At 56.6% G+C, this 19,448-nt stretch overlaps 1 protein-coding gene across 6 annotated transcripts in view; it reads left to right on the top strand.

Annotated features, from left to right (window-relative positions):
* FANCA (FA complementation group A) overlaps window positions 1-19,448 on the top strand; it is a 36,540-nt gene extending 17,092 nt beyond the window's left edge. For 5 of the 6 annotated variants that reach the window (XM_032464644.1, XM_032464641.1, XM_032464639.1 and 2 more), the window contains 28 exons: window positions 344-439; window positions 526-585; window positions 1,248-1,336; window positions 1,888-1,948; window positions 2,037-2,086; window positions 2,713-2,789; window positions 4,016-4,129; window positions 5,447-5,580; window positions 5,901-5,971; window positions 6,291-6,387; window positions 6,472-6,659; window positions 7,993-8,089; window positions 9,013-9,189; window positions 10,029-10,102; window positions 11,259-11,387; window positions 13,122-13,206; window positions 14,285-14,451; window positions 14,807-14,912; window positions 15,851-15,910; window positions 16,014-16,118; window positions 16,570-16,682; window positions 16,939-17,083; window positions 17,756-17,818; window positions 18,041-18,143; window positions 18,469-18,544; window positions 18,717-18,870; window positions 18,964-19,056; window positions 19,259-19,448. In XM_032464644.1, the coding sequence (XP_032320535.1) occupies window positions 344-439; window positions 526-585; window positions 1,248-1,336; window positions 1,888-1,948; window positions 2,037-2,086; window positions 2,713-2,789; window positions 4,016-4,129; window positions 5,447-5,580; window positions 5,901-5,971; window positions 6,291-6,387; window positions 6,472-6,659; window positions 7,993-8,089; window positions 9,013-9,189; window positions 10,029-10,102; window positions 11,259-11,387; window positions 13,122-13,206; window positions 14,285-14,451; window positions 14,807-14,912; window positions 15,851-15,910; window positions 16,014-16,118; window positions 16,570-16,682; window positions 16,939-17,083; window positions 17,756-17,818; window positions 18,041-18,143; window positions 18,469-18,544; window positions 18,717-18,870; window positions 18,964-19,056; window positions 19,259-19,366 (2,892 nt within the window). In that variant the 3' untranslated portion in view covers window positions 19,367-19,448. Of the gene's footprint in view, window positions 1-343; window positions 440-525; window positions 586-1,247; window positions 1,337-1,887; window positions 1,949-2,036; window positions 2,087-2,712; window positions 2,790-4,015; window positions 4,130-5,446; window positions 5,581-5,900; window positions 5,972-6,290; window positions 6,388-6,471; window positions 6,660-7,992; window positions 8,090-9,012; window positions 9,190-10,028; window positions 10,103-11,258; window positions 11,388-13,121; window positions 13,207-14,284; window positions 14,452-14,806; window positions 14,913-15,850; window positions 15,911-16,013; window positions 16,119-16,569; window positions 16,683-16,938; window positions 17,084-17,755; window positions 17,819-18,040; window positions 18,144-18,468; window positions 18,545-18,624; window positions 18,871-18,963; window positions 19,057-19,258 lie in introns of those variants that run through there. The other variant, XM_032464642.1, reaches the window with a different exon arrangement.

Genomic DNA, 19,448 nt, shown 5'->3' with positions numbered 1-19,448 from the left:
TGACGCCCAGGGCACTTGCCCCCAGAGTCGAGAGTCCCTGCCCACCCCGCCTGGCCGCCCCGAGCACTATTTCTGTGCTGTGGCTGGAGTCCTCCCTCCCATCTGGAGGCCAAGGGTCGGCTCTGTGACTGCACCCCTTTCCGCCTGGCCTGCCCGCTTCTGCGGGACATTGGCAGCCGCAGGTGGAGACCCTCACCCAGGTTCCGTCTGTCCGCGCCCAGCCTTTGCCCTGTGTCTTTGGCAAACTGTCTGACTTTCCTGTCAGGGTTGGCACAGGTGTCTCCCTGGGAAGTCGGGGACGGTTTGTGGGACTGGCGTCACCCCGCTCCACCCTCTCCCCCAGGTGCACATTCTCCACCCGCCACTGGTACCCAGCAGGTACCGCTCCCTCCTCACCGACTACGTCTCACTGGCCAGGACACGCCTGGCCGACCTCAAGGTGCGTTTCAGCCTCGCCTGCTGCCTGCGTCCCCTCTCCACAGAGGCAGCGCCCGCCAGGGTCCTCATGTGCGCCCCTCTCCACAGGTTTCCATAGAGAACACGGGACTGTACGGGGCCCCGTTGTCAGCTGGGGATGTCGCAGAGGTAACGGCCCTGGGCCTCCAGGCATCTGCACCTTCTCTGTCAGGGCTCTGGTGTGTCTGGTGAGCTGGGGCGAGCCATCCCAAAGGTGTCGGAGCGGCAGGGCTCACCACGCACAGGAACCCTTCTCTAGGGCCTCCCGTGGTGCGTGTCTGTGAAAAGCTGGGCAGGGCAGGGCCATGTTCTTCTAGGAGTTAGAGAAGAAGGTGTTAACTGTTTACGTGAACCGTACGTCAGCTGGCTGTGGGGAGTGTGTGTGTTTTAAGGCCCTCTGAGTGAAAAGCTGTGCATCTCTGGGGAGCCTGCATAGACGCTATTACTTTAATATTTTAAAATATTTGATGGTTTTGCATTTAAGGTTAATTTTTGTTCCCAAGTTGCCATACCATGATTTTTAGAAATCTCAAAAATGAGGTCTCTGTGCCTTCTCACCTGGAAGTCTCTTTTGGGAACTGCTCACTCCCCAAGAAGGGCAGGGTGGGGGCTGGGCAGTGGCTTCCCAGTGCTGAGCTTCCTGAGGGTGTGAGCGGCATGTGGTGTATGGGGAGATTGTCTGAGTGCTCCCTGGCCGGCTCACCCTGAGAGGATGAAACCGTGGCTCTGCTCCATTCCTGTCTTTTCTTCTAAATGCTCCGTTCTTTTCTGCCCTCCCCGCCCGGACCCAGCCCCACAGCCAGGCATCCCAAGATGTGGAGAAGGCCATCGCAGTGTTCATGCAAACTGGGAAGATTCCTGCCGCCGTCCTAGAGGCCAGGTGTGTCCCCGCTGCCAGAGCTGTCCGAGCCCCTCGGGTCTGCTGCGCAGTGGTGCCAGGGCCTCACACGACGTGTGTGAAGCATGGACTGCTCAGAGGGCCAGGCCAGGACAGGCCTGGCCTCTGTGTGGCAGTGATGGTTTCTAAACTAATGCGTCATTGCTGCCTAGTGTGAAGCCAGTGCAGGGAGTTAAGTTGTTGGATTTGGTGTGACCCCCAGAATACCTGGAATCTGGTTGCTGCCACGTGGGGCACGTGGGGGACGTGAACCGATTCCAGTGCCCAGATTTGCCCACAGTCGGCCTCATGGCCTTGGGTGAACCTGGACCCCACGGCCACACCCAGGGACCCAGCCACGTCCCCGATTGCCCGGGCTCAGGGTGGTCACCAGCACAGGGTACCTTCGTGTGAAATGTCCCTAGACAGTGACAAAATAGACTTAAAAGTGTGTCGACGCGCAGGGCCCGTCCCAGAGGAAGGTGTCTGTGCTGCCCTTGGCCAGGCCGTCCGGCCCTGGGTGGGGCCCCTAAGCCTGCCCTTCTCTGTTGCAGTGTGTTCCGGAGGCCCTACTACCTGTCCCACTTTCTCCCCGCCCTGCTCACTCCGCGAGTGGTCAGTATGCGTCCAGTGCGCCTGGGGCCGGGTCGGCAGGGAGCAGGGCTCCTGTCGGCACCTCACCCAGACCTGCCTTTCCTCTCAGCTCCCGGCAGTCCCCGATTCCCGGGCAGCCCTCGTCGAGTCCCTGAAGCGGTAAGCAAGGGCGCCTCTGTCCCCAGGGCATCGTGGTGCTTTTGTGGAGGAGTGTGTCTTACCACATGTGTGGTATATATATATATATATATATATATATATATACCACATGTATAAATAAAACACTGTGTGTTTTATTTATAAAAACTTGGTTCAGAATTAGTTGGTTAAGATATTGAAGAGAAAATTTCTTTGACTCTGAATATCATCAGTTAGCATTTTTCAGTCAACTTTTAGGATGATTGTTCGGGGAACTAAAGAAAGTGTTTTTGGTACATAATCATGGAAGGAGAACACTGTAAGCAAAGAAGAAAAAGAGACGGGAGAGGTTCACTTCTGAAATTTGGGAATTACCAAGATTTGAACGAGAGAAGTGAGAATCATTTATAATCTCACTATCCAGCAGAAACGACTCATAACGACATAGGACGTGTTATGAAGCCGCCAGGACTATTTAAATCCATATGTACAACCTTTTTTCCTAAAAACAAGGTGATGCTGTGTGGTGTTGTGTAATTTTAGATTCACTGTATGGCATGTTTTTATTTTATGATAGTTTTGGAATCTCAGCTTGAGAATTAATTTGAGTCGCAGCTGACTTATCGTGATGCTCTCTCCTGACCCAGAGCAGATAAAATCCCCCCGTCTCTGTACTCCTCCTACTGCCAAGCCTGTGCCGCCGCTGCAGAGATGGGGCCGGAAGGTAAGGCCACTGGGGCTGGGCCCCGACACGGCCCTTCCACTTCCCAGTGACCAGATGTGTCAGTGGTGCCCCGGTCGGTGCTGGCCTGGTTGTGTCACTCTGGTCCCTGAGAGCACGCGTGGAGGACGAGGTGCACTTCCCCATTTGCCCCCTGTGTGCCCTGCTGGGGTCGTGGCATGCTTTCTGTCTGCCTGTCTGAATTCAGGCTCTAGGTCCCAGTGACGAGCTAGGCCCGAGGCTGCCCCCCTGCTTCTGTAGCGTGCCCTGGGTGGGGGTCTGCCCACAGCTTTTTGGCTGTTTGGACGGTTGGGATCTCCTGCTTCTAGGGGTGGGTGATTTGGACCCAGACCGAATGTGTGAAAGCATGTGTCAGTGAGTGTGGAGGTGGGGCTGCTGCTGGCTGGCCGCCCCTGCGGACACCTGCAGTTCTGTTTCCTAGTCTGTCTGCCAAAGCCCCCCTTTTACGACTCTGATAGTTTCCATGGAGACGCCGCCTGTTGCACCAGTGTTGAAACACCTGGCAGACAGGGTGCTGGGGGCCGTGGGGCTGGGTCCGCTGCAGCGTGAGGCTCTGCTCCTCCTTTCCTGACCCAGCGGTCCTACTTCTGGGGGCCTCGAGGGTGTTTTCTAGCGCTGTGTCTGACAGGGCTAATCTCTGTTAGTAAACCTATTCACGTATGTTGACACCTGATAATCCTCCCTTGTGCACTGATTTTAAAGTCCTATTGTAAAAAATGTAAGTCACAGTGCTACTTGAGAGTTTGAGAAACGGGTTGGGGAGGGTACAGCTCAAGTGGTGGAGTGCGTGCTCAGTATGCACGAGGTCCTGGGTTCAATCCCCAGAACCTCCTCCAAACATAAATAAATAAGCCTAAGTACCTCTCCCCCAAAAAACAAAACAAAACAAAAACAGTTTGAGAAATGGAATAAATCATCCTCTGTCCAGAATTCTGCTGTCCTGGCCAGCCTCCTTCTGTGTGCTTCTGGTCTTCCTCACACACGTGCTTGTCAACGCTTCTGGTGATGCTGTGAGCAGAAGCATGGTTTTTGTGAACTTCTTTATAAGCATTTTAGTTTTTGATGTGACGTTAGCGTCGACATCAGGGAGAGGATTTCACTCCCTCCGCAAGGAGCCCTCATCCCCCGTGTGTCCTGCGCAGAGGGCCCGGGCACAGTGAGGCCCATGTCGTCTGGCCTGATTGTTGAGACCACCTCCTGTCTCTCAGGTGCAGCCCCAGGAAGGAAGGAGGAGCCCCGCAGCGCAGAGGAGCCCCTGGGCCTGCTCACGGCTGCCCTGGGGGAGCTCAGGGCCCTGCTGACCGACCCCACCCAGCATGACGGTGAGGACGGGCAGTGGGTGTTGGTGGGTGAGCTCAGGGCTGGGCCGTGCCCTGTAAGGATGCGGGTCAGCGTGTCTTCCCAGCAGTGCAGCACTGGGCAGTGAGGCCTGACCACAGACACTCAGGCTGTCCAGAGCCTCTGTTCTAGGAGATGAATGTTCTGCTGTTTGGCGTCCCGATAGACAGGTGGCGGGAGAGCTGCCTTCCTACGGTTAGGGCTGTTCTGTTACCTGCATGCCTGGGAGCTGCTGCTGTCAGCACTGGGCCTCTGTTTCTGGGCTGTTTTTTATGAAATAGGGCTATGGAGTGAGCAAGGGCAGTCCAGAGCACGAAGTGGCCCTCAGTCTGTGAGGCAGAAAACTGAGCCCCCGGCATTTTCAGGTGTTTCTCATGGGAAATGCAGAAACTGAAGCAGCTGTGTTTTTACCTGGTAACTCTCGTGGATTTTTATTTATTATGAACTCATGGTTCCGTGAGACAGGAAGGACAGTCTACCCTTGAACCACCCATCCACGCAGCACGTGCAGATCTTTTTTCAATATGTATACTGAAACTTTTCTGGAGATTTGTGACAATTTGAAAGAAAATTTGTAGATAAGCCACATAGCCTAGGAGTACCAAAAAACAAGGTATGTCATGAATGCATACGATGTACGTGGGTTCGTGTGTGACACAGGACACGTGGTCATCTGCGTGTTTCCAGTCAGCTGTAGGAGGTGTGCTCTGGGGGTCAGAAGTCACACACGAATTTCAATCATGCAGAGGTGGGGAGCTCCAGGCCCGGCGTTGTTCAGGGATCCACCATGCTGACAGCAGCTCGGCTCTGCCTCAGCTGTGCTCCTGCCGAGGGCTGAGGGCCTGGTCTCATGGCCAGTGTGGCCTTTCTGAACTCTGTTCCTTGGAGACGTTGGGTGGTGCTTCAGCAGGGTGGCCAACAGGTCAGGTCTCCCATGTTCTTAAAAGCAGCAGAGGTGGCACCAGGGCTGTGGGTCCTCACCTTGGTGGGACTGGGGGAGGTGGTGAGCAATTTCAGTTGGAGAATTTAAATACCATGTGGTGAAGGACTGCCCCAGACCTCGGTAATCCAGGAGGTGGTGGCGCTGTGCGTGTCTCCACGTGACCACCTGCCCTGGGGACAACCGGTTTCACTGTCGGCCGGTGGACCATGGTGGGAGGAGAGGGTCGCACCAAAGAGATGGCAGTGGTGGTGGCCAGGGCTGCTGCCTGAGCCTCCTGGTCGGTGAGGGGCCCACCGGGCCCGCCAGCCCCGCCGGCCGCTCCCTCCACTCCCGCTCTGCTCACTGGGTCTCCTTTCAGGCCTGTTGGCTCAGATGGCAGTGATTTCTGAGAGGCTCGGCGCCACCCTGGGCCTCGGCGAGGACGACAGCAGCGTGGAGCCTGTGGTTCAGCTCAGCGTCCTTGCTCCCGAGCTGGAAGGGCAGGAGCAGAGGGTGCGTGTGGGATGCGGGAGGGGGCGCGGGGGTGAGCACCCTGGCTTGTGCAGAAGTTAAGGTTGGAGCCGCATGTGAAGTAGGTGTCAGGAGTGGGCAGTGCTGTCTGTGCAGAGTGCCGGTCTGAGGGGCATACGCAGCAGAGGCTGCTCGTGGCCCTGCTCGGCCATGGCCTGCCGCGTCCCCAGGTTGTGTCACAGCTTCCTTTCCAGACGCACGCTGTGTTGCCATCTCTGTAGCCTGGTCGTGGCCCTGCCCTTCAGGGTGTGGACAGTGTGACGTCAGGCTCCTGGGCCCTAAGACGGTCTCTCTCCTCTCAGGTGGTGGATCTCCTGCTGACATCTTTCTGCCAGAACCTCATGGCAGCCTCCAGCATCGCACCCCCAGACAGGTAGATGCTGCCATGGCTCCCTGGCAGTTGGGAGCTGTCCTGGGGGCGGCCTGCATGCTCTGTGCAGAGGCGTCCAGCTCTTAGCCCGGGTCCCTGGCCCTGCCCCCGACTTCCTGCTGTGCTGGTTGTTGAGGGGGTGAGGCAGGGGCTGGCTTCACTCAAGCAGGACTTGGCGGGAGGTGAGGGTCACCACAGGAGACCCCACTGTTGGGAACCATGGTTTGTTCTTGCACCTCCGGTGCCTGACTGCTGGTCTGCTGGACTCTGGGAGGGCCGAGCAGGGCCAGGCTGCCACTGGTCTCCATGGCTGCCCCCACAGGCAGGGCCCCTGGGCCACCTGCTTTGTGAAGACCCTGTGCAGACGCAGGCTCCTCCCCGCTGTGCTCACCAGGCTCTGCCAGCTGCTCGGCCACCAGGTAGGGCTGCCTGCCTCCCTTTAGCGGGAGGTGGGCTCTGTGCCCCTCCACCACATGCCGAGTCACTTTTCTTTCCCATTTTAGGGCCCGAGTCTGAGTGCCTCACACGTGCTGGGGTTGGCCGCCCTGGCCGTCCACCTCGGCGAGTCCAGGTCTGCACTCCCGGAGGTGCATGTGGGCCCTCCCACCCCTGCCAGCGGCCTCCCCGTCCCCGAGCTCTTCGACAGCCTCCTGCCATGTGGGACCAAGGAGTCCTCAGTGCTGTGCCTGAAGTGAGTTCCCCTCTGATCAGAAGTAACTCGTGTTCATCCAGTAAAATCTGCAAACACAAGCGCGTGCTCCACAGACAGCCACTCTTGACCGTCCTGGCGAGCCTCTGTCCAGAACCTTGCCTTGAGTGTGGCTGGACCCACCCCTCTGGTGAGGTCTGGGCTTTCCCTGTGGGGAGGGGCTCTCTGTCTGGTCCGGAGGTAAACTCTTCTCCAAGGGTTTTGAGACCTGTCATCCAGTTACGTGTGTGTACCCACTGCACGTGTGCGCTAGGCCCCCTCCCAGGGCCTGGAGAGCAGACAGGGCATCTGGAGCCTGTGGGGTGGCCATCCCCCGGGCCGGCAGGGCCAAGTCACAGTGTGCTGAGTGGGCAGAGCCCCAGGGTCCACGTGTGACTCAGGTACAAAAGGTTTTCGCAGCTGCTGAGGTGAATGGAAGGTCAGGACAGAAGCCGGAGGCTCTGCTGGGCGTTGTTGGCTAGGACCAGGGTCCCCTTTCACGGACAGAACGACTTGAGAGACAAGCACAGGAATGCGGCCCCCTACGTCCCCGCAGTCCCCTGCAGCAACACCGACGAGTCCCCTCTGGGAGGCATTCCTCCCTCCCCACCTTCCTGACTCTCTGGGCCTCAGTCCGGGTCTGCTCCCCGCACCTCTGCCTCCCTGCATTTCACAGCCCTCCATGGGCATGCGGAGGCTCAGCCTGAAACTGAACATGCTTCTTTCTGGTTCTGAGGCTTCTTTGGGGCAGGAAGAGTGAGTAATTTGCCAACACTCAGGTGAAGGAAAGCCATCACACGATGGCAGGGGTCGCGTGCTTCTGGCATCTGCTGGTTTCATCCCGTTTTCTCTGGCTGTGGCTGGTGGCACACAGTGAAACAAGCTCTTATGTGCAGAGTCTGGATGTTCATGTGTTTCTGAGTCTCCAGTCAGTGTGGACAGAGCTCAGACCAGACGAGGTGACCCAGGCCATCTCCCGCGTGCTCGGAGGAGCTGTCTGGCCAGGCCTGGGGCTGAGGGTGAGGACTGACCAGCCATCCGGCTTGAATGCTCTCGGTCCATTTGTTAATTTTTATTTATTGATTTACTTTTATTGAAGTATAGTCAGCTTACAGCGTTGTGTCAGTGTCTGGTGGATGGCTTCATGTCTCACGTCCTCCGTACACAAACGTATGTTCCTTTTCATATTCTTTCCATCATAGGTTACTGCGAGATGCTGAACGTAGTTCCCCGTGCTGCACAGTAGAGCTGTTCTCGGTTCAGACTCACTCTTCTTCTGACCACTATTTTGCATGGATCACATTTCTGTCTTACAGTCTCTATTTTCTATTTTCAGATTTTGTACAGCGGCAATTTCTTACGCTTTGTGTAAGTTTTCTTCCCAGTCATGTGACATTTTGTACAGTTGTTTGTCTCCAGGCCTTATAAAAAAGGTATGTCTGTTGGGTTCCTTTTCCTGCTTTTCCCATAAATTCCAGTCTGTGCAGATTTCTAGCCAGGGGTTCGAGCCCCCTGCGTCCTGGGCATGGTGCTGTGCCAACCTAGCAGGCTGTCCTGTGGGAGCCATGGCCTTTTCCTTCTGAGTTGAGATGAGGGTGGAAGGTGAAGGTACAAATAGCCCTCCTTTTTCTCAGAGAAATAGATATTTGATGAAGTAGGTAAATTAAAAGGTAAGTGTTTATAAAAAGTGTCTTCCCATATAAAGAAGAATCCTAAACTTTCTCTGAAGACTTCCCTCATCCAGTGAGTGTTGTGGTATTTATTAGAAGACCAGAAGAATTTTAAGATGTGTTAGAAACTTTAAATGTCAAACGTGGAGGTGAAGTTATAGCGAGAACCGGTGTTACTCTGTTTGCAGAGTTTTAAGGAGCGTCTCTCGTGAAGTTCTCACTTGCGGGCTCCACATCAGACCCCTGGGCCCTGCCAGCGAGGAGCAGCCTGGGGTCCCGGGAGCCCTGTGCTCCCAGTCCTGTGGGAAGGGGCTGAGTCCCAGGTGCCAGGACTTAAAGCCACAGGGCGGTGATGTGGAGGCGTGGCCCAGACAGGGCCCACCCCCGAGTGCCCCCGCTCTGCCCCCCATGCCTGCGTGCCCTTTTAGCAGCCTGTGGTCTGTCAGCTGGGCAGGCGGGGTGTCTCATCTGCCAACAGCCCAAGACGGACAGAACAGCCCATCGCGGACAGTGCTGTGCTCACCCTGCTGGTGCACTCAGTCGTGAGACCGGTGCCAGGGAGTCTGGGGAGGCTTGTGCACTGGGCACTGAGCCCGGGGAGGCGTTTAGACAGGCATGAGCCGTCCGTTGAGGCTGCTGGGTGTGGCCGACCCTGAACACTCCTCAGCCTCATGATGTGCTTCCAGTTCCAGTTCCTCACGCTCAGGCTGCTCTCAGAAGCCCGGGACGCCCCCTTGGAGGAAGCCCCAGCCGACCTGCCCTGGAGGCCCCCGGGCCTGCCCTCCGCTGACTGGCAGCGAGCCGCCCTTTGCCTGTGGAGGTGGAGAGCCTTCCAGGAACTGTCAGCGCAGGACAGATTCCACGTAGGTCCCTGTCCCTCCCCCAGCTCCGGGGTCTGTGGCTTTGACTGAAATCGCTCCTGGGACCAGTGCAGATTTACACGCAGCTGTAAGAAATTAGGGAGACATTCCCTCTCCTCTCTGCCCAGTTCCCCCAACTGTAACATTTTGCAGAAAATTTTAAGGGTGAATAAAAATGTACTTTAAATGTATCTGCCAGGCTCTGATCTGGGGCCGGGCTTCTCTGAGCACCGCCCACATGACTGTTTCTGCTATCTTTTTACGACTTTTCCTTTATTTCTTGGATGTCCACCTACTTGTTTTGGTCTTTAGAGAAAGAATTTCTGGTTGTTTTATTGTTCCTTTCCTGTTCACACTATCAGCCACACAAGAGCAGGTCTGACAGTCTGTGTTTGACACCAACAGGGACAGGCCTAGAGCAGCTGCACCCACAGCCACCATCCACACACGCGTCCCTGCTGGTGTCAGTGGCTCTGGCCTTTACACAACCACGAGCGTGCCGCGTGCATGGTCCCGGGACACAGCGTTTCATACACTGAGGTTTCGAGACTAGTCTGTGTTCTCTGGTTATTTGCCAGCTCAGTGCCTGGAAAGTGGATGCAGATGCCACAGGTTACCCAGAACAGGCAGCACAGTGGAGAATTCAGTGTAAAAGGCCGGTCTAAACAGTTCTGGCCAGCATCACGTTCAGAGTTCAGTCGGGCAGCGCGTGGGGTCTTCGTCTGGGCTCGCTCACAGCCGAGGTGTCGGCACAGCTTGGCGCCACGCTCTCTGCTGCCGAGAGCCCTGGGTTCTGCGTCGTCCTTGCTGTGCTGTTTGGTCACCTGGTCCTTCTCTCTCAGCTGACCTACAGAGACTGGTTGCAGCTGGAACTGGAAATTCAGCCTGAAGCTGATCTGCTCTCAGATACAGAAAGGTGAGTGTTTAGAGGGTCTGCCCTGTAGAATGCTACAGTTTTCCACGTCATCCTAGTCTAATTTTTGTCATTATATTCTCGATTTAATGTTCAGTTTAACATACAACCTATGACTACAATTGTAATCATTTATTCTTTTATTCAACAAACATTAATTGAGGGCCTGCTTTTTGCCAGACACTCCTAGAACATCGTGGAAGCTGGGTGTAGCATGCAGTCAGGGCGCACGGGGCATGTACACCCCAAGCAGGCACTCTGGCCCTGGGACCTTGCAGAGCCGTGCCCTATGTGGGCCTGGGGATGGCAGGCGGGTCTGTAATGTGGAGACATGAGAGGGGCGGTGGGAGCCAGGGCTCCCTGGAGGGAGGAGGAGGCTGCGCCTGGCCAGGGCCAGGGGGTGCCAGGAGAGTCTCAGCTCGTGTTAGCCAGCTCATCCTCGTCCCCATGTGGGGCCCGCGTGCTGGGCCTGCTTGGAGGAGCACTGGGCCAGCACCTGCCTCTGAGGTGGTGGCGCCAGGAGTGAGGGACTGGGGTCTGAGCCTCTGTGGGTTGCAGGGCATCTGGGGTCTGAGCCCCTGCGGGTTGAGGGGCATCAGGTGTGTTGCCCTGGGGTGAGTGGGTGCTGAGGGTCCCGTGGTTTGGGGGTGGGGCCGCCGTCCTCGAGCCTTGGAGTGGACAGAGCCCTCCCCACACACGGTCCAGATTCTGGACAGAACAAGTAGAAATGAGGAAGGAGGGTGATGGGGTCACTGCCTTTTCCAACCAAGTGAGCGTTTCCACCGTCAGGTCTGCACGAGGCCTGCTTCCTCCACGTGCCCCCACCTCTCTTCCAGGAGGAGGGGCAGGGACTGATTTTCTGCTGTGGACCCATAATGACCGTCCCTCACTCACCCTTGGGTCACTGCGTGTTGGCTCTGCTGAGACCTATGGGGTTTCCTGCGTCTCTGACTGCAGTTCTGTGCCAGCTGGGGCAGCGTGTTACCTGCACCTGGGTCTCCTTCTTGATGTGAAGAGGCGGCCTTGTGGGTGGCCATCTGGGCTGCGGTTTCAGTTACTTTGTCCCAGAGATGTTCCCCTCGGCCCCTGTGCACCTGCCGGCCCCGCGGGGCCCTGGCTCCAGCCTCTCTGGGCACAGACCCTGGTGTTGCTATTGCAGGTGGGACTTCCACCAGTGGGCCCTCCACCAGCACTTCCTCCCGGCGCCCTGTGCTGTTGGGGGCTGTGATGGGGACCTGGAAACCGCCTGCTCCATCCTCCTAGACGCGCTGATGGACTCCTGCCAAAGGTTAGGAACGCTGGTGCCAAAAAGTGTCTTACTTTTGATTTTGGTGGTTTTTAGTGCTCTCAGTCCAGTCTGTGTCATAGAAAGTGCAATTAAACGTATCCTGATGGCAAGCCCTGCTGTGTGTGTGTTTGCCAGCAGCAACGACGTCACCTTTCTGCTTTGTCACCTGTGTTCAGGGTCAGCAGATGTGAGGAGGAGGAAAGTGTAGCACGTGGTGGGCAGCAGGGTTGCCAACCAAGGTGCAGGATGCACTGGCCTGGACCGCCTGCCTCCCCTGGCCGTGCAGGGCGTGGCTCCTCCATGGTCTTTTTGTCTCACTCTCCTCATGGGTGCCGTGTTAAGGTGGTGAGGTTCCGAGCATGCGTTTTCCATGCTTTGGGTCACAGAGAAGGAGGCTACTGTTGCTCTAGGAAACACTGTCCAGGCAAGCGGACCCGACACAGGACAGAGGCCTTCCCCTTCCCCTCTGTTCTCCCAGGACCATGAATACACTGTCCAGTCCGCTCACTGCACTGCAGGGCGAACAGCGGCACACCCTGTCCCTCCATCTTCCCTGGGCTCTCTGTGTCCCATGGGACTATCTTCTGAAACCGCCCCCTTTCACAGTCATGTCAGCAGGATAGGAGGGCTCGTTTCTCCGCGTTGTCGCCAACAGTGGTCCACCCTGGCGAGCGCACAGGCCATCTCATCACAGCTCTGGGTGCTGCTCCCTAACATGCTTGTTGACCATTTGTGTGTCTAGTCAGATCCTGTGCCCATTTAACACTGGTTTTGCTTACTGAGTCTTAAGAGTTCTTTATATATTCTGGAGACCAGATCCTCATCAGGTAAGTGAGTTGCAAATATTTTCTACCATTTTGAGTAATTTTTTTCCATTTTATTTAATAGGTCATCTTTACGTTTTTTCAAGAATGTCTCACAGTTTACAGCATATAAGTCTTGTATCTCCATAACTAAATTTATTCTTAAGATTTTTTGGCACCATTGTAAATGGGATCGTTGTTTTAATTTCATTTTTGGATTATGCGTTGCCACTGAATAGAAATACAACAGGTTTTGTACATTGATTTCACATCCTGCAACTTCACTGATCTTGTTTATTTGCTCTGATGGTTTTTTTGTCTGTGGATTCTTTAGGACTGTCTATACGTAAGGTCTTGTCTAAAGTGAACAGAGATGGTTTGGCTTTCTCTTTCCAGTCTGGGTGCCTTTTCTGCCTTTCTTTCCTTTTTCACCTGCACTGTCCTGACTAGAACTTCCAGTGTGGTGTCAAATGGAAGTGGTGAGAGGACACTTTGTCCTGTCCCTGATCTTCGGGGCAGTTTTCAGTCTTTCGTCACTAGGTGCATGTGCCCTGGGGTCTCTCATAGATGCCCTTAGTCAGCTGAGGAAGGTCCCTTTTACTCCCAGCTTGTTGAGTGTCTTTTGTCATGAAAGTCTGTTGGATTTAGTCTGATGCTTTACCTATGTGGCTTGTTTTTCATTCTGATACATGTCTTGCGTTGAGTGCCTTGTGGATGTTGAGCCAACCTTGCATTCTTGGGATAAACCCGTGTGGCTGTGGCGCACGACTGTCTGATGTGTTACTGGAGCTGTCGTTGATATTGAGAGTGTCCCACAGTCCCCGCGGGCCCCCGGCCCTGTGACCACACACCACTCTGGATGCAGGAGGAGAGGCAGGAAGCCCACTGTGGTTAGGGCACTCAGGAGGCTCTCACTGTGTTCTCATTTCAGTTCAAGGAGCTACGACCACGGAGAGAACCCTGATTTGGCTCTTGGCAGCTGCACAGGAAATCGGGATGTTTTCTCCAGGTTGCAGGTGAGTTAGAAGCTACAAAACTCAGGGTGTCCACTGCATTTAAGCCACGTGCTATTAAGGTATATATCATGAGCGTCCACAACGTCCTAAGGCACCTAAGCAGAATGAAAACCTGAGTCACAGACACAGCGGCTCAGACCACAGTGACCATGTGCTCTGAACTCACATCACTGTGAACACAACAGAAATACAGAAACAAAAGCTGTGATACGGGAAACATGTCCAGGTTTTGGGACATTTAAAATAGAGGAAATGGTAATACCAACTTTGGTAGTAACGTGGTTGCTACTCCTGTTCTCTGCCTTTTAACTCTTGGCTGCTGCATGTGGAGGCCAGGAGACTCCTGCTCACGGGTACCTACACAGGGCAGGAGCACTTAGAGGGTGCAGAGATGGCGTTCTCACTGTGAAATGAAAAGTGTGTTTTTTAGGCAGCATGCCTGCTCTCCTCAGGTCTCTTGAGGGCATTAAAGGCAGAACCTGAGTGAGCAGACCAAGGCCCCTGACTGGGCGGGTGCACCTGGAGGCACACGTGTGGTTCTCGTCCGGTGGATTCTGTGCTTCTTGGCGGTGTTCCTGCTGTCACTCGCAAGAAGTGCCAGCACTGAGAAATGTGGGGAATGAAAGAGAACCCAGGGGTGTGGTTTGGAGCACTGGGGATATTTACTTACAAGTGAAGAAAACATCCTACAAAAGAGGGAGTCGGAGCCCTGACCTCTCCTCTTGCCCCCTGTCCTCCAGGGAGGGTGGCACAGCGTGACTGTGGGGCTGCGATCAGACATGGGCGCTCTGCGGCGGGGTGTGTGTGCACATGGGCTTGTGCGCCCCGGGGAGAGCAGTGGTCCATGGGGTGGGTCTGGGCAGAGGTGTTCTTTGTACTACTCTTAAATGGCAAAATTTTGCAAAAATGAATTTTCAACGATTTCCGAGTAAAAAGACTTGTCATCCTCACTTGCCCGTTGGAGACCTCTTTCCCAGTCCCATTTCAGAATCCCTGCTGGGAACAAGAGTCAGCCCCCTCATTTGTCTCTGGAACCAGAGACGAGGCGTGTGGACATCTCAGCCTTGCTCTTTTCCAGGAGATGGTTGGGGACCTGGAGCAGGGCCCAGTGGCGCCCCTCGGCCACTCCCCTTCTCGGGGGCACTTCCTCTTCACGGTTTTCCGCAGGCGGCTCCAGGCTCTGGCAGGTGGGGGAGACATGGCCACCTGCCTTCAGAGACAGCGGGAGCTGCTCACATGCAAACGGTAACAGCCGTGTCCCCCGGTCTCTGCTTGGGGGTTTCTTCCCACATGCCACTCGTTTCTCCCTGAAGAACTCACGTCCAGATACATACGTGCCCAAAGCTGTGTTTACAGTTAAGCTGTGAGAGGCGGTAACTTTCCAGGTCAGGGAGCTGATGTGTTAGACTGGGGTGCCCCCTTGTACCGGGTTGTTACTGCAAACTAACAGTTGGTTTTTGAATTTACGTTGGTAGTTGGTTGACACGTTGTGAGTGTCTGTGGGCCTAGCAGGGCACAGGTGCTCCGCCCACAGCCCCAGGGGTGAGCTCTCAAGGAAGAGCCAGACTGCACTGTCACCACCACCTTCCTTCTCCCCAAGGATCCTTCTGGGCCTGCCCCCCTCCCTGCTCTTCAGCCACCCCCAGGAAGGACAGCCTGCCACCCCCAGCTGTGACAACTTCTTCCACTTCGTCAACTCCGAGCTGGTAGGTTTGGGAGAGGGAGCTTGGGGTGCAGGGAGGGCGGGCGTCTGGTCCATGAGGGCTGGTTTTTGGAAGGTCACGAGTGTGTCCATGGTCACATGGAGCCGATGGCCGCAGCGCATGCCATGCCCATGGGGTCACTGAGGACACGTGGGGTCACTGAAGACAAGAAGTTATGACTCTGAGTCACATGAGAGCCCTTCACCCAGCTGGACACGGGCTAAAGGGACGCAGAGACCGGCGGCAGCTCCTCCCCGCAAGGCTCAATTCCTTCACAGAACCTTCCCCACATTTCCCAGTTTGGCCCCATGGGTGTCGCAGACCACCCTGCCCACTTGGCTGTCCCCGCTGGTTTCTGTCTCGGGTGCATAGGAGCCGGGTGGTGCCCCTCATGTTTCACACGTCGCTCAGTGTCAGGAAGTGTCAGTATCGTGGAAGGTGACATCCCTGTGACCTGTGTCCAGTCGGGGTCAGGAAGGCCCCCTGCACACCTCCAGAGAACGGCATCTCCACCTGAAGGTGTTTCTTGCTTCTGAAAAATGCACAGATATGACTGGCGGCTGAGCCTGCTCCGTCTGTCTGTCCGTGTAGCGCTTTCGAGACAGCAGGGGAAGCAAAGGAAACGAGATTCCGTTTTCTTTAAGTTCTTTCCGAAGCTGTTTCCCTTACAGCTGAGAATGGCCTGTGAAAGCGTCTGGCTGGGGGCAGGGGGCAGCGGGGCGAGGACAGCGTGTGCCCCGCCTGCCTGAGTCCCCCGTGTTGGCACCAGAGCTGGGGGGCTGGGGGCTGGGGGGTGCAGAGGAGGCTGGCCTGCTGTGGTCAGAGGCAGTGCTGTGGCTGGGCTGCCTGTTCCCGTGTTTCCTTCCGGAGCATTGTGTCCAGCAGACACTGCCACTCCTGGTCCCGCGGGCCCCTCTTCACCGGCCTCTGCTGTCTTACAGAGAAACTTATGCTTCCATGACTGTGCCCTGACCCACGACATCACCGTCCACTTCTTCCGGGTAATTCCCTTTCCCCCTGCCATCACTGCGCTACTGCTGAAGCCTCTGGGCTGGACCCTGGTGTCCACGGTACAAACCACTGCATGTGGCTGTCCTCCCGCAGGGGCTCCTCAATGCCTGCTTACGGAGCAGTGACCCTGCACTGGCAGCCGACCTGACCCTGACCGCCTGCCAGACCCAGTGCCCCCTGGTTCTGACCTCTGCTCTGGTAGGCCTGGCTGTCTCCTTGGGGTGGTGTGGCCAGGCTCTGCACCCCGCTAGGGGTCCTTGGCAGTGTCACCCCTGCCCCACTTGCCGTTCAGGAGAAGCGTGTCTGGGGAGCCAATCCCCGAGCGGTTTGGGTGTTTCACCTGGGCCATCGTCAGCCAGGTGGAACTCGCTGTGTGTGTAGAACACCAGCTCTCAGCAGGGACAGCAAGCACCAGGCCCAGCTCTGGGGCAGTGTGTGGCGGACTCTGCACACAGGCTACGCCCTTCGCCAAGGCCTCCTCTCTCCAGGAGGCCGAGGCCGCCCTGCGGCGCTGCTTTAGCCTTCGTGAGGTGCCAGGGGCGGGGTTGGCCAGCGGGGCGGGCCTCTCCAGCCAGACCTTCAGTGGTCACTCGAGGTTCCAGATCTCGATGGGGGGACTGACCTGTTGGTGCCCTTTCTCTCCTGTGAGCTGTGGTGGCCGCACCTGGAGCCTGAGCTTCATTGCCGGTGGAGGAAGTGGTCCCAGGGCCCACTGCCCCCAGAGCTGCAGAGGCTGCAGGAGGCCCAGCGGTTTGCCAGGAGGTAAGTGTGGGCATCGGCCCCCAAGCTGCTCATTGTACATCTCCACCTGGAGCGGGGCCGCATGAAGGGGAAGCAGAGCCCAGTGGACAGGCCATCTCCTACGTCCAGACTGGGCCCTGAGAGGGCAAAGAGGCCCGCCCACCAGAGGGTCACGCGCGGGAGTGGGTGCAGCCAGTGTCCTGACTGGCGGAGGGACCTGGGACTGTCGCTGGGAGGTGGTCAGAGGCCCCATGGTGACACTCACATCTCTGCCCAGCCTCCTCTCCCTGGACACGGACGTGGCGTCCCCCGCACCCGGCCCCGCCTGGGTCTCTGCGGCGGCTCTGCACTTGGCAGTTCGGCGGGCCAGGAAGGAAGACACCGTGAGGGTGCTGAGCAAGCTGGACGGCCAGAGGGAGGAGGTGAGCAGTGAAACCCTTCCCCAGACTTTTTCTCTTCTCAAAACTTCACTTTTCTGTGTGTTCTAATCATGTCATTTCTCGGGGTTCAGCTCGCTGGGCTTTTCAGGAACATCTAGTTTGGAGTGTGTGTAACTGTCTGGAAGAACTTACTGGGTTTATGGGTTTAGCAGGACTCTGATTCTGGGGTTTGCTGGGGATATGCTTCCACTTATCTGCACCACAGCCCAGCACAGCGCAGTCAGCTGCCCATGGGACCCAAGGCCTCTCTAGCTGGACACACATGCGGCCGTCAGTTGCTCGTGGAGACAGGGTGGGCAGAGGGAAGGCTGCTCCGAATGGCAGGCTGGCTGTCCACCCCTAAAGCCGTGGGGCACCCCCACCACGTCTGCAGGGCAGGGAGGCACCTGTGTCCTCCTGAGGAACAGTCACCCTCTTCCCCAGCTGAGCCCCTGGCCCCAGTCGGCTCAGGATGGACATGCCTGTGTGACAAGTTGACTAGCTGTTGAGACGTGGGTTTTGGTGTCAATTTCATATAAAAGTTACAGGGAAGGTTCTATGTGTTTTCAGGCTATTTTTGTTGGGAGGATTTCTGTATTCCCTATTTAGAACTGCTTTAGAGGAACACAGTGTAAGGAGTTTTCATATTGTAAGTGTACCTGTTTTTATTTGCAGCTGTTGGTTTTCCTGTTTGCTTTTTCCTTGATGGGCCTGCTCTCAGCACATCTGAGCCCGCAGGTGAGTCAGACCCCTCCACTGCAGGCGGGAGCAGCTGGCACCACCGCCCAGGGCACTTGAAACCATGGGTCCCCAGTTCTCCCGAGACTCCTGAGCTAGAGTCTCTGAGGGGGACCCTGGGACCTTTGTGTCGAAGGCTTTCTCAGGAGAGAGAGCCCCCAGTGGACACCTCTTTCTTGCCCACTGGCTGCCTGGGGCCGCTCTCTCTCCTGGGGGTCACAGGCTGCTGACTCCCGGAGGGCTCTGGACACCTGCGCTGAGATCCTGGGGTGTCTGCAGAGGAGGAGGGTCCCCTGGCCGAGGCTCTTTCAGTTGACAGAGGCAGGTGAGAACCCAGGGCCTGTCCTCTGCTGGGGATGCAGGTGAGCCGGGGGTCAGACTGCTTCATCCTTGTGCAAAGGCAACTTTTAGCTGGTTAAACACGGGCCCCTCCTTAAGGCCCACTTTTAAACAAATCACTTCTGCAAGTTTATCTTCTTGCTACGTACATAAACTCGTTTAAACAACAAAATAATTCACTGGGGCGTTGAGCCCCATGCCAGCGGCCCCCAGGCTATACTCTGCCGCACGAGGACGTCACTTGTCCTGAGACGCTGACCCTGCGGGGCAGGCATCTGGTCCACACTGCTGACACCCTCCCCGTGTTGCAGACGCGGGCCTGGGACGCACTCTCCTCCTCTTGGCCCCCGACCAGCACATCAGGCTGCTGCCGGCCGCCTTCTACAGGTAACTGAGTGCACCCCACTGGGCGCTCTCAGGAAGGGTGCTCACCCCTTCCCCGAGACTCCATCTCGGTGCCTCCGTAGGTCTCCCTCAAGAGGGGCAAGGCCGCGCCTCTGCTGTCAGTGGCCTCTGTGAAGTCTGGGCATCACGTGATGTCTTTTGTCTCCACATTCAGTCTCCTCTCCTACTTTGAGGAAGACTCCCTTCTCAAGGAAGAAGCCTTCCTGCACGTTGCTGTCGACATGTATCTGAAGCTGACCTGCCTTTTTGTGGCTGGGGAGATGCGTGTGGTCTCGACTCCGGCCCATAGCCTGGAGCTCCAGGGCCAGGCAGGTGCAGGGCCAGGCCTGTCTGCAGGGGCAGCGGCCTCCACGCCCTCCCAGCACAGCACCCTGACCTGGCTCTGCCTGTCCTCTTTCTAGGGCGACCCCGTGAGCCTGCTAACAAAAGCTCGTCTTTTCCTGCTGCAATTGATACCACGGTGCCCAAAAAGGAGCTTCACACACGTGGCAGAGGTAACACGCAGAGGCTCACCTTGGTGCCTGTCTCGAAGTCCACATCATGTTTAAAGTGAGGGTGCTGAGGGGCCAACCCCTTAGGTGGGAGAAGTCACAGCTTCCAACACTGGGCATCGTGGCTGCCAGCTGCCAGCTCCCTGTGCCCTTGGCGCGGGGAGCCTGGGGCAGCGCTGGGCTCAGCACACATGCTTCCTTGCAGCTGCTAGCCGCTGGTGCAGACTGTGACCCAGAAGTGAGTGCCGCCCTCCTGAGCAGGCAGCAGTCTGTGCTCGACCTTGACCTCGACCAAGAAGCCTGTCTCTCCTGATGCAACCTGCCCAGGGCACAGCCCTGCTCCTCTGTAAATAATTTATTATACACGTAACATGGAGCTGTTGTCGCACCGAAAA

The sequence above is a fragment of the Camelus ferus genome, chromosome 21 (assembly GCF_009834535.1).
Source record: "Camelus ferus isolate YT-003-E chromosome 21, BCGSAC_Cfer_1.0, whole genome shotgun sequence".
NCBI classification, from domain to species: domain Eukaryota; kingdom Metazoa; phylum Chordata; class Mammalia; order Artiodactyla; family Camelidae; genus Camelus; species Camelus ferus.
The sequence above is the reverse complement of the archived record's forward strand: the minus strand, read 5'-3'. Positions and strand labels throughout refer to the sequence as shown.